At 49.3% G+C, this 13,282-nt stretch overlaps 1 protein-coding gene across 1 annotated transcript in view; it reads left to right on the plus strand.

Moving 5' to 3' along the window:
* lamc1 (laminin, gamma 1) overlaps window positions 1-7,744 on the plus strand; it is a 46,602-nt gene extending 38,858 nt beyond the window's left edge. Inside the window, exons 17-28 of the mRNA XM_084480836.1 lie at window positions 74-252; window positions 369-525; window positions 974-1,179; window positions 1,628-1,707; window positions 1,971-2,108; window positions 2,389-2,533; window positions 2,985-3,134; window positions 4,017-4,131; window positions 4,503-4,702; window positions 5,896-6,054; window positions 6,450-6,549; window positions 7,408-7,744. Coding sequence (XP_084336962.1) covers window positions 74-252; window positions 369-525; window positions 974-1,179; window positions 1,628-1,707; window positions 1,971-2,108; window positions 2,389-2,533; window positions 2,985-3,134; window positions 4,017-4,131; window positions 4,503-4,702; window positions 5,896-6,054; window positions 6,450-6,549; window positions 7,408-7,664 — 1,886 coding nt within the window. The 3' untranslated portion in view covers window positions 7,665-7,744. The remainder of the gene's footprint in view (window positions 1-73; window positions 253-368; window positions 526-973; window positions 1,180-1,627; window positions 1,708-1,970; window positions 2,109-2,388; window positions 2,534-2,984; window positions 3,135-4,016; window positions 4,132-4,502; window positions 4,703-5,895; window positions 6,055-6,449; window positions 6,550-7,407) is intronic.
* The last annotated feature ends 5,538 nt before the right edge of the window (window positions 7,745-13,282 follow it).

Consider the following 13,282-nt stretch of genomic DNA (forward strand, 5'->3'; position numbering starts at 1 on the left):
AAATAGTAAATGCAACACTCTAGAAACACACTCGGCTGTTATTGACCTCTGACCTCTCTGTGACCCTCCCCAGCGTGCGACTGCGACCCCGAGGGTTCTCAGTCGGGCCAGTGTCGGGAGGACGGGCGGTGCGAGTGCCGGCCCGGGTTCGTGGGCGCCCGCTGTGACATGTGTGAGGAGAACTACTTCTACAACCGCTCCGCCCCCGGCTGCCAGCAGTGTCCCAACTGCTACAGCCTGGTCCGGGACAAGGTGAGGACCGCCCGCTTGGTGGACTGCGTGGAGTCAGCTCCTCTCGGCCCGGTTAGTTTAAAGGCACTCAGACGGTTGGCGCGTGTGTGTGGCTGACCGTGAGCTCGTCCGTCCAGGTGAACCAGCAGAGGCAGAAGCTGCACGACCTCCAGAACCTGATCGACAACCTGGGCTCCAGCCAGGACACGGTGAGCGACCAGGCCTTCGAGGAGCGCCTCCGCGAGGCCGAGAGGGCCATCCTGGAGCTGCTGGAGGAGGCACAGACCAGCAAAGGTACCACCACCACCTCATAGCCCTCTACCATAGTATACCACACCACCACCTTATACCACATCACCCACGCCACCACCACCTTATACCACACCACCACCTTATACCACATCACCCACGCCACCACCATCATATACCAAATCACCCTGACCACCACCGTTTACCAAATACCCCCCACCACAATCACCGTTTACCACAACCCCATCACCACACCACCTCCATCACCCCCAGTGTGTATACCAAATCCCCATCACCACCATCACAACCACCACCGTATTCCACATCACCACACCACCTGTGTACCGTTTATAGTCTGCAGTGTGTTTACTAGTGTTCTCCCTCTCTCTCTCCACTCTCTCTCTCTCCTCTCTCCTCTCTCTCTCTCCTCTCTCTCTTTCCCCCCTCTCCACCCTCTCCCTCTCCACCCTCTCCCTCCCCTCTCTCTCCCCAGACGTGGACAAGGGTCTCCTGGAGCGCCTGGCCTCCATCAACGGCACCCTGACCACCCAGTGGAACCGCCTGCAGAACATCCGCAGCACGGTGGACGAGAGCGGGCAACAGGCGGAAAAGGCCCGCACGCGTGTGCAGCACGCCGAGGAGCTCATAGACCGCGCCCGCCTCCAGCTGGACAAGGCCCGGGACGCCATCGCTAAAGTGGTGGGTGGAGGAGCAACCAGCCCGGTGGTGGTGGTGGTGGTGGCGGCGACGGCATCAGGTCTAGTCAGGTCTGAACAGGGTGTGAGCCGAGAGGAGATGGACTTTAGTAATCCATGGCGGGATATGGGCAGCAGTGGAAAATAATGAGATGCAACATAAGAATTCATTTATATTAAAAACTAACTACGGAAAATGGGTTTATAAAGACAATGGGAGAATAACAAATGTAAACCCCGAAAAGTAATGTCTTGTCAGACTGTTGAGGTTGGGGTGGGTTAACGTGGGTTAACATGGGTTACCCCACTCAAGGCTTGGTACCCCACTCTTGTCCGACCGTCAAGTCTCCCATGCTGTTCAGTGCAAGCCCCTGAAGGACTGAGGGTTTAGTCCCTTTCTTAAACCCACCGGTTCAGTACTGTACTAACACGGTTCCTCTCTGGTCTCCCAGGACATCAAGACCCCCACCAGCCCTGGAGACCCCAACAACATGACCCTGCTGGCCGAGGAGGCGCGCACGCTGGCCGACAAGTAAGACCCGCCCCCTCTGTTGACATCACACAGGCATACAGGAAGTGCCCCATGGCTTCAGAGGTCCTTTCTGGATGTCTTATTGTGGTTTTGAAGTTAGAGTAAGACTATATTGAACATTTATTGTATTTAGAATTCAGGATTTTTAAGTAAGAAAAAAAAAAGTTTAGTGTTTATTATTTAAAAGTTTTTTCTCATTGTTTTTGAATGCTATTGTCTTGAGATTAAACCTAACATCATGACATCACTTCCTCTATTTCTAGGCACAAGATGGACGCCGACCAGATCGAAAAGATCGCGAAGGACGCCAACGACACGTCCACCAAGGCCTACAACCTGCTGATGAAGACCCTGGACGGAGAGGGCAAGACCGGCCAGGAGATCGAAGAGCTCAACAGGAAGTATGTCATCCCACTTCCTGAGGGAGGGAGAGAGAGAGAGAGAGAGAGAGAGACACACACACACACACACACACACACACACACACACACACACACACACACACACACACACACACACACACACACACACACACACACACACACAGATGCGTGCACACACATAGGGGGCTATACAGACGTGCACGTGAGGCTGACAGGATGGATGACTGTCACGGTGGCGTTGGTGGAAAGGGGATCGTTGCTCAAGGTGTGTGTGCGCCTGCTCTGTGTGTGTTCACAGGTACAGCGAGGCCAAGGAGCTGGCCAAGGCACTGGAGAAGCAGGCCAACAAGGTCCACGCAGAGGCGGAGGAGGCCGGCGACAGGGCGGTGCAGATGATGGCCAACCTGACCAGCCTGCCCACCTACGACACCAAGGCCCTGGAGGTAGGCCCCACCGCCACCACAGCAGACTGAAGCTAGTGGGGCTGTACAACCCTGTGAGGTGGAGGAGGGAGAGGGAGGGAGAGAGGGAGAGAGGAAGAGAGTGAGTGAGGGAGGGGGAGACAGACAGAGAGATAGAGAGAGAGAGAGGGGGGGGGAGGGAGAGAGAGAGAGGGAGGGAGGGAGAGAGAGAGAGGGGGGGGGGGGGGGGGGAGGGAGAGAGAGAGGGAGGGAGAGAGTGGGGAAGGGAGGGAGTGGGAGAGGGTGGGTGAGGGAGGGTGAGGGAGAGAGGAGGGGGATGAAGGGAGAGAGTGGGTCAGGGAAGGAGAGAGTGGGGGATGAAGGGAGAGAGTGGGGGATGAAGGGGAGGGAGGCAGAGTGTAAGAGGGTGAGGGAGAGTGAATGAGAGTGTACCAAAGGGTGAACCAGAACCCTCTGTGTGTGTGTTGTTCAGAACGAGGCCAGTAAGATCCAGAAGGAGGCGTCGGACCTGGACAAGCTGATCGACAAAACGGAGAAGGAGTACAACGAGCTGAGAGACGACCTCAAGCCCAAGGAACAGGAAGTCCGCAAGCTGCTGGAGAAGGGCAAGTCGGAACAACAGGTACAGGAAGCGGCCCCGCTCTTATTGTGAAAAGGGCTGTCAATGGGAAATGTTTTCATTTGTAGGCCAAGCACATATACTGTGTAATGCCACAGTATGGGTCATTGAGCAAGGCATCAGCATGTTCCTCGTGACAGTGAGGTCACCGCGTCGGAGTCACACACATTTGAACCATAGCTCCCTGGGACCCAGTCAACCCAGATTTGACTTACAGTAAAAGACCCCCCATCTATTAAAACTGACTTTAAAGATGTTGAGTTAGTCACCCGCTCATGGCTGCCGTCATCATGACCTCGTACAGGGAGAGAGAATTTGTCTGTCTGTCCTTCCGTCTAATATAAGCCTCCATGGGTGAGGCATGGGCGCGTGCTAGCCGTCAGCGTGACGATGCTAAACATAGCGATAGCTCGCCGCGCTAGCCTACGGAGACACTGAGGCCATTCTTCATTCAATGGCATTCTCTCCCGGCAGCAGGGAGGGTCACGTTCCATCATAGATTTGACTCTCTTCATCTGAAATTACGTACTGTGATTGAACAAATAACAGGGGGTATGAGGTAGTGTCCGAAAGCTGGATTCGAACCGGGAACCTTCTGGGCCTATTCCCGCTCACATAGGTCTCGTTGTGTCTAGTCTACTGTGACCAGAGAGGTTAAAGTGCATATGGAGGGACTGATGGACTGACAAAAACAAGTGGTGCTAAACTTGGATCGTGGTTGATTCATTGTTGTTCTCCCAGTTGGGTGGGGTTAATTTCATGAGCCATATTTCTCCTTCTGAACATTATCATGGTTCTTAACTGTTGATTACTGTTAGCTGGGGTTAATACTGGATGGCTAGCATACTGTTAGCTGGGGCTAATGCTGATATTGTTGTTTACCAGACGGCGGACCAGCTGTTAGCGCGCGCCGACGCGGCTAAAGCTCAGGCTGAAGAGGCGGCGAAGAAAGGAAGGTCCACCTATCAGGAGGCTCAGGACATCCTCGCTAACCTCAGAGGTACCCGTCTCTCTGTCTCTGTGTTGACTGTAGTTGGTCCTTCTGCCTATCTGGTCTCCGTCTTGTCTGTCTGTCCGTCTCTGTCTGTCGGCCTTCTGGCTGAGTTTGACTCCTTGTCTCTCTGCTTTGTGGTTCTGGCCTGTCTGTATATCTGTCTGTTTCTGTAGTTCTGGACTGTCTATCTGTCTGGTCTGTAGTTCTGGCCTGTCTGGTGTCTTTTTCTGTCCCTGTTTGTTTGGTGCGTCTGTCTTTCTCTGTCCCTGTCTGTCTGTCTCTGTCCCTGGGCTCTGGTTTGGGCCTGTCTGTCTGTATGTCTGGCCTGTTAGTTCTGTTTGTCTGGTCCAGTGTGTGACCCGTCCTTCTGCCCCCAGACTTTGACCAGCGTGTGAACGACAACAAGACGGCGGCGGAGGAGGCCATGAGGAAGATCCCTCTCATCAACGCCACCATCATCGCGGCCAACGAGAAGACGCGGCAGGCGGAGGCGGCGCTAGGTAACGCCGCTGCCGACGCCCGCGAGGCCAAGGCCAAGGCTGAGGAGGCGGAGAAGATCGCCAGCAGCGTGCAGAAGGTACCAGAGAGAGAGACTATTACACTGAGAGACTATTGCAGATGGATTGACATCGATTACATTAAGAGAGCGAGAGACAATTTAACAGGGAGCGAGACCTACACTAAGAGACTATCACAGGGGGAAAGACTTTTACAGAGATAAAGATACTATTACACACACAGAGGGAAAGAGACTATTACAGAGAGACTATTATACACATAGAGAAACTTTCCCACCCAGATAGTGGGACTATTACACCCAGTGAGAGGGACTATTACAGAGAATATTGTAACCAGAGAGATACTATTAGAGACTTTTACAACCAAATAAAGAGACTAAAACCCAGAGAGCGAGAGGGACTATTACAGAGAAGGACTATTCCACCCACAGAGAGACTATTATGACCAGAGAGAATTAATTAGCCAGGGGGAGAGACTATTGTACCTAGAGAGAGACTATTCCACACAGAGAGACTATTGCCACCCAGAGAGAGAGAGAGTCCCTATTACACCCACAGAGAGAGACCCTATTACACCGAGCGAGAGGGACTATTACAGAGAAGGACTATTCTACCCACAGAGAGACTATTACGACCAGAGAGACTAATTAGCCAGGGGGGAGACTATTGTACCTAGAGACTATTCCACACAGAGAGACTATGGCACCCAGAGAGACTATTACGACCAGAGAGACTAATTAGCCAGGGGGGGAGACTATTGTACCTAGAGACTATTCCACACAGAGAGACTATGGCACCCAGAGAGACTATTTCACCTGGAGAGAGAGAGACCCTATTACACCCAGAGAGAGAGAGAGACCCTATTACACCCAGAGAGAGAGAGAGACCCTATGACACCCAGAGAGAGAGAGACCCTATGACACCCAGAGAGAGAGAGACCCTATGACACCCAGAGAGAGAGAGAGTCCCTATGACACCCAGAGAGAGAGAGACCCTATGACACCCAGAGAGAGAGAGACCCTATGACACCCAGAGAGAGAGAGTCCCTATGACACCCAGAGAGAGAGAGACCCTATGACACCCGGAGAGAGAGAGACCCTATGACACCCGGAGAGAGAGAGACCCTATGACACCCAGAGAGAGAGAGACCCTATGACACCCAGAGAGAGAGAGACCCTATGACACCCAGAGAGAGAGAGAGAGAGAGAGACTTTTGGAGGCAGCCGGGCCTGACGCCGCGTCCTCTGTGCAGGGTTCTGCTAAGACCAAGCTGGAGGCAGAGAAGGCCTTCCAGGACACCACGGCGCTGGAGAAGGAGGTCGGCACCATGATGGACCAGCTCAGCGCCGCCGAGGACCAGCTGGGACGCAAGAAGGCCGAGGCAGACCAGGACATGATGATGGCCGCCATGGTACGCCATGATGCAGCGCCCACGCGGTTATGTGTAAAACTAGTGCTAGTGCTAGCTGTAATGTGTAAAACTAGGTGTTGGTACACGCTGTAAGGTATCAAACTAGGTGTTGGTACACGCTGTAAGGTATCAAACTAGGTGTTGGTACACGCTGTAAGGTATCAAACTAGGTGTTGGTACACGCTCTAAGGTATCAAACTAGGTGTTGGTACACGCTGTAAGGTATCAAACTAGGTGTTGGTACACGCTGTAAGGTATCAAACTAGCTTTTAGTTCTGGCTGTAATGTATAAGACGCGTTCGTGTTGGCTGTAAAACTTACACCAGGTGTTGATGCTAGCTGTATTGTGTAAAACTGTTAGTGCTAGCTTTAATGTTGCTCGATGTTCCCTCAAGGCTTCGGACAACGCCAAGGAGGCGGAGGACAATGCACGTAAGGCCAAGGGGGCTGTCAAGACTGTCCTGGGAACCATCACCGCCCTGCTGGAGCAGCTGGGTAAGTACAGGCTGCACCGGGACCAGTAGAAACCAGTTCAGACTCGAGGGGACGCCAACACTAGTTAACCCGGGGTTTTGCTTTGGAGATAATTCATTCATTCCTATTTTCAATCTCTGACCTGAAGGTGAAACTCAAAACATTTTGAAACAATGAAATAGTAGCTGTATTTAGAAATAACCCAAATTAGCCATAATAGTTAGCCAAACATTGATTGATTGATAATAACTGAAGAGAATGTAAGCCTTTAATAAAGCATGTGAATCGGCCAACTAGCTAGACAAATATATTTGACAATAGGGCTGTCAAGCGATTAAAAAAATAAATAAAATAATTACAGGCTCTGTGATTAATTAATCTAAATTAATCGCATACTTAAATTTTGCCAAGAAAGTATATCAAAATAATTTAATTCAAATAAATTATGGCAGATGAGTGATTCAATGAATAATAGACATAATAGACTTCAAAGTTCAATGTCTCTTTTATTTAAAACATGTCTTTCATTAACATACGGTGAATTTTAAGCTCAAATTGATAATAATGTTTTAATAAATATTTCCATCTCACTCCAGATGCAATGCATTTCAGGCAAAAAATATCCAATACTTTGTTTTGACTTCAACACTTTTTCTTGAATACTGTATGTGCCAAAAAAAAAATAACCTGCGTTAATTTTTTGAACGCGTTATTTTTTCTGTGATTAATTAATCAAAATGAACACGTTAATCTGACAGCCCGAATTGATAATTAATGATTCATCACAGAAAATAATTGACCAATCAATGATTTTGACCGAAGGTGAATAAGCAGTTCATAAGAGTTTAATCTAAACAAAGCCGCTGACTCACCTGACAGGTAACATCGACAAGGTGGACCTGAGCAAGCTGAACACGATCGCCGAGTCGCTGAAGAAGGCCAAGGACAAGATGGCCACCAGCGAGCTGGACAAGAAGCTGGCGGAGCTGAACGAGGTGGCGCGAGGCCAGGAGGAGATGATCACCGACTACGACCGGCAGATCCGCGAGATCCGCGCCGACATCGAGAACCTCAACGACATCAAGAAGACGTTACCGGACGGCTGCTTCAACACGCCCGCTCTAGAGCGGCCCTAACCCCGCCCCCCCCTAACCCAGACACATGCCTCCTCCTCCACCCCGAGCAACCCCCCCGCCCCCCCCCCCCCTCACCCCTCAACCGCCCGCCCCCCCCCCCCCCCCCCCCTCACTCCTCAACCTCCCGCACCCCCTCCCCCATCCCTCTCACAAATATCACCCCCGGCAACAAAAACGACATACACGCCACCACCGTTGTACCAAAACCCTTACTTTTAATTATTTGATACGTTGGTTCGTCTTGTCTTTTTGAGAGAGAGAGAGAGAGGCAGAGTTTTGTGCCGCGTTCATGATTTTTTTCAAAATAAAAGCGCACGCGTTTTGGTTTCCCACATCGAGACGACAGCGTTTGACGGGGGGAATGGACGACGCGGCGTCCTGAGGCGGACCGCCGACGTGCCTAGAGCATCTACACATACACACACAAACACACACACTGTGACTGCACCCCCCCACCCTCGGCTCACCTCCACCCTCCACTCCCCCTCCACCCAGACTGTTCAAAGGAAGTTTAACAGCCATTCAGCGGAACTGGAACCAAACCGATATTTCAAAATAACACGAATGACGGACGTGACTCGGAGCAGACCTCCTGTTCGACTCCGTCTGTTGGTTGTGGTTTCAACTGTCAGTTTCATGAACTGTTTTTTCGTTCATCGACCATGTTTGTCGTTTTTGTTTTTATTTTTTCTTACTAGAAAGCATGCATTGAAGGAATCCTCTCATTTTACTGTGCTGTCGTCTGTCTGTCTGTCCTGAAGACACCACAGCCAGGAGATAGAGGGACACACTCCTCTCTCCCTTCTCAGTATTCACATCTCCCTGCTCCGTCAACACTCTTCCTCACACTCTTCCTCACCGCCTCGCTTTCCCCACAGGGAATCACAAAGGTCAGAGGTCAAGCAGATTTCTAGAAAGTCAAGCTCGGTGTGTTGTTCTGCGGAAGCTGCTCGCTTGTCTCCTTCATGTCGCTAATGACCTTTAACCTTCAACCCTGCCCGCTCCCTCTCTCTCCCCCCCCCACCCCCCCCACCCCCGTGTCCAGGCTCAATCAAACACTATGCAACTTTGTACATTTTGCGTAGTGAAACGTTTTATCTGATACACTGGTGCTAATAATTATTTCAAATGTTCTATTTTTGTGTGAATGTTTTTTATTCTGACGTCGAGTGAGGAGTTTGTTATTTTGTGTAAATATATTCTTAAATAATTCAGGTTTTTATTTTAGTTTTTTTTTGTTTTGTTTTAAAGCTCTGACACCCAAAACCGCTAGACTACTCTATTATCAGAAAGACCCATCAACTCAAAACTCCAGCTAATATATATAAATATATAAATATGGATAACGTCTGTGGTATGTTATAATATGCTTGCTTGTATACATGGCTCTGTGTCGCTGCTCGATAGCTACGCCAATATCTCCTGTGTACTGATTTATTCTGGGTGGTCTCAAGTTAATTAAATGTATTTTTTGTTTTGTTATTTTCATTTTTTTTTTTTTTCTCGTTCCTATTTTGACCATTTTACTGATCAGGGGTCTTTGTGGCCCCGCCCACCACCTGCCTAACCAATCATATTACTGAATTTATACGCTTTTGAGTCCAAGGAAAGTATGCTTCTTCACACAAGTTTCTAGGTAACTTTGTTTAATTAGCATTTGTGCCTTAATATAAAGGTTGGTTGTAATCACAGTCCCGGTTGAGGACTTTATCTTCCTCCACGTTTATCTTCACCTCTTCATATCCCCCGTCGCTCCAGACGAGAAGCAGGGAACTCCTTCAGGTCCACACAGCTCCTCTTTCCCCCCTGGAGAAACATCTAGAACATCAAGCAGGACATTCCTCTACCTCCGCCCGCTCAAATGTGGCTCGCTCAAACTTTTAAAGTGGCTTTTAAAACTTTATGAAGTTCAGTCGCTCAGCCCTCTGAGGTACCGCCCTCTTTTCATTCACCAGCCTCCTATAGGTTGGATCAACCCCCTTGTACGGCTCCGCCTTGTTGTGATTGGCTGGGCTGGAGCTGACTTCAATGATGCAGCCAATAGGCTGGCGTCTGCTATTGGCGGTTAGATCCTCTATTGAAGAGCGCATCGTTAAACAGTGTTCCCGTTCGCTCTGTCACATGTTATGAGTATCTGAAGCCGTTGGTGTTTCCGCAGTTGGTTCTGTGAGGTCTCCCAGAGTCCTTCTTCACGTCTTGCTCTGTTGACCTCCATCAAAAGGTCATGTTCACACCCCCGCTGAGGACCTGAAAGAGGCCCGCTTGTACCTGACTGCCTGTAAATCCAATTGTAACATTTGAATAATAAAATATTACAGGAACCACTCTGGTCACGTGTTTGGATCTTAATTTGTTATTTTTATTTGTGTATTATATTGCAGAAATAAGTTTCAGGAAAGAATAACCACAAGATGAGACTGCTTTGTAGAGTATTTGCAAAAATAAATATATGAATCTATTAATTTTATATAATATTTGTACAATGGAGATAACAGTCTACATTCAGCGCCATCTCTTGTGAAACCCAGTAACCCAGTAGAGGAGATCCAGCAGACTGGTTCTACCCAGTAGAGGAGATCCAGCAGACTGGTTCTACCCAGTTAGGAGAAACGGCAGCACTAACCGGTGCACACCTTGCCAGGTGTTCTTATCAACGGCTTTCCTCTCCGGTCCGGATGTGAGTGAAAAGGTGTGTGAGGAGGAGGAGCCCAGACAGATGGAGTGCGCTGACACACAGTGTGCTCACGGGTTGGTTGTCGTCATGACAACCGGGACTAGGTGTGTCTGTGTGTTCTGTCTGGTTCTGTTATTTGTGTGAGCGAATATTCTTCCAGGCTCTCTCTGTGTGTGTGTGTGTGTGTGTGTCAGACCGTCTTGTCGGATCACGTCGCAGGGCGTGGCGGAGAACCGAAGGCCCCGGGGCCACAGATGTGTGTGACCCAGTGTCTGAGGGTTCGGGTGGGGCGGCCACGCCCGCCCCGGTCTCCATGCCCCGCGGACACCAGGAACGCAACAGGCCGCGTCAGCGCGCCGATCAAAGGGTGGGAGGAAAGCACTCTGAAGAAACAGAACGCATGGTTTTTATCAATTTTTTTTTTTTTGTGTTTTTGTTTAGGATATTACATTATCAAACAACCCCACAGCTTTGAAATGTTATTATATCTTATTTTTGTTGTTGTGTTTAAGTGTTCTGAGACCATTTTGATGGTGAGACTGCACTTTAAATAATACATTGATTAATTGATTGATTGATTTGAAGCAAGTAAATTATTAAAATAATAATAATAATAATACATTTATTATTAGGATTGAGTGATTAAATGACTTGGCTCACTGCTTACATTTCTTTGCAGATTGTTATGGGTGCGTGCGTGCGTGCGTGCGTGCGTGGTTGTGCACACGCGGTTGTGCACGCGCGGAATCAACCAACCAAACGGTTAGATCCTATGAAAAACAAATGAGAATCTGGTCTGAGGGAAGTGGACGGTCAAAGTCCGTCCTAGCTGTCGGTCCACCTGGGCGTGGAGGGCGCTCCGCCAGGTGAGTCATGTGTTCAGGACCAGGGAATGGAAACCTTTTTGACGGTGTTTGAAAGGTGAGCATCCGTCAACAGAGAACGTTCCCCCAGAGAGTTCTGATCTTCGGATTGCATCACGCCTCACTCAGGAATCTTTAAGATAAGATCTGTCGGAATCCTTCCCTGGAAAGTGAACACTGGCTTTGAGGTTTATCAATGGCTCCTGTTAGGAAATCATGACTTGAGGCATAGACTCTTGACACGGATAATTGATTTTATTGGTTCACTTTTTGGAGATGATCCAAGATGTATGCCTTAATCTGTGGTGATTATTGTGTCTGCACAAACCATTCTGGGAAGCATAGAGATAGAGTTAATATCATGAGTCGACAAGACAAAGTTACCTTCTGGAGCAGACATGACGAACGGTTGTTCTTGCTCAAGGGCGGGAAAGGCCGTTTCACTCCGCAGGGGGGCAGGATAGGGGGTTAGTTAGGGGGTTCTACCCCAATTACCAGAGCAAAGATTCTGGGTTTGTATCCCAATGTCTCCTGACTGCTGAAGCATCGTTGCTTCAGCTTCTGAATGACTCAAATATGAATTCACGGTCAGTCATGCTGGATGACAGCTTCTGCTTAATGACTAATGATTAAAACATAATAACTTGAGTGGGGTCCAACATGAAGAAGGCTCTGCGTAACACGGGGGTAACACAGCCTGGGTCAGAGGCCAAGGTGACCCATTTCTCTCTCCCTTCTCTCTTTTTTTTCGTTTCTGTGACTCAGACACAAAGATCCGCGGTGATAATTCAATACCAGACTGTTTACCGACGGCCCTTAGCTAATCCACGCCATGTTTACCGACCAAAACCTGACTAAACGCTTACCGATATTAATCTAGCACCCATGGATGGGTGCTGCCGGATCGCTCTGGCTGGACCACAACGAGGAACCGCTGGGGCTACCGAACCACCAAGACCCCAACACGACCAAAGCAGACCATGGCTGCCAAACTATAAAGCATGGTGTTCAGGTCTGGCTGGGTGAAATCTGGGTGCCCACCTAGCCAGACTTGAGGTGGTCACCAAACCGCTGGTCTCCCTCATCCGACTGTCGATGGCAGACAAGTTCAAGTCTGGGTAAAAAGGCTGTTTCACTTCCATCGCTTCATATTTCTTTAGTCCCACATGTCTTTGGAGGCCAGTCGCTCTGGTCGTCCATTGTAGACCAAACCAGACCAGACCAGAAGGCCGCCACCGAGCCAGTGCCTTCAGGTCAACTATGGTCACCCAAAAGTTCACCAGACCAGACCTGAGAGCGAGGGAGAGAGGGAGGGAGGGTGAGGGGGGGAGAAACCGCCACCAAATCACCAAGCAGGGCCGACCCGTTTCGGGGACCCCGGCCACAAAGAGGCCTGTTGTGTCCGGGTCGGAACGGACAGCTGAGAGGCTGGCGTTGTGTGGATCTTATGGAAATGAGGATGGAAGAGTCTGGACGCTCCCAGAACAACGCAACACTGTGGACCATCCTGCCGGCCGCCACGCAACACGCCGTTTCCTGTGTGTGTATGAGTGTGTGTGTGTGTGCGCAACTGAATCATATGTGAGTCACGTGGTTGTGTGTGTGTGTGTGTGTGTGTGTGTGTGCACATGCATGCACATGTATTATTAGGTGTGTGCGTGTATAAGATTGTAGGTGTGTGAGTGTGTGTCTGTGATTATACGTTTTATAATTGTGTGTATGTGTTTCGAAAAACAGCGTGTGTGTGCAAACAAGTGTCGATTATTGCGCATGTAATGTGTGCCTATAAGATATAAGAAAAAGACAGGATGTTTTCTCTCTTTTAATCACTTCTGTGCTTCATTATTTTATATAAACTATATCTATTTTACACAATATGTACATATTAAGTGTTTTATTTAATGTCATGTTAAATCCTATTTATTTCATTGTTAATGGTTCAGGGCTGGTTGAATGTGGGTGTGTGTGTGTGTGTGTGTGTGTGTATAACGTGTGTGTGTGTGTGCGTGAGTGTGTATGAGTGTGTTTGAATCACCAGTGAGTAAGTGTGTAGCGTGTGGCAGCTTGCAGCGGGGCTGATA

The sequence above is a fragment of the Micromesistius poutassou genome, assembly GCF_964030765.1.
Source record: "Micromesistius poutassou genome assembly, chromosome: 16".
Lineage (NCBI taxonomy): Eukaryota > Metazoa > Chordata > Actinopteri > Gadiformes > Gadidae > Micromesistius > Micromesistius poutassou.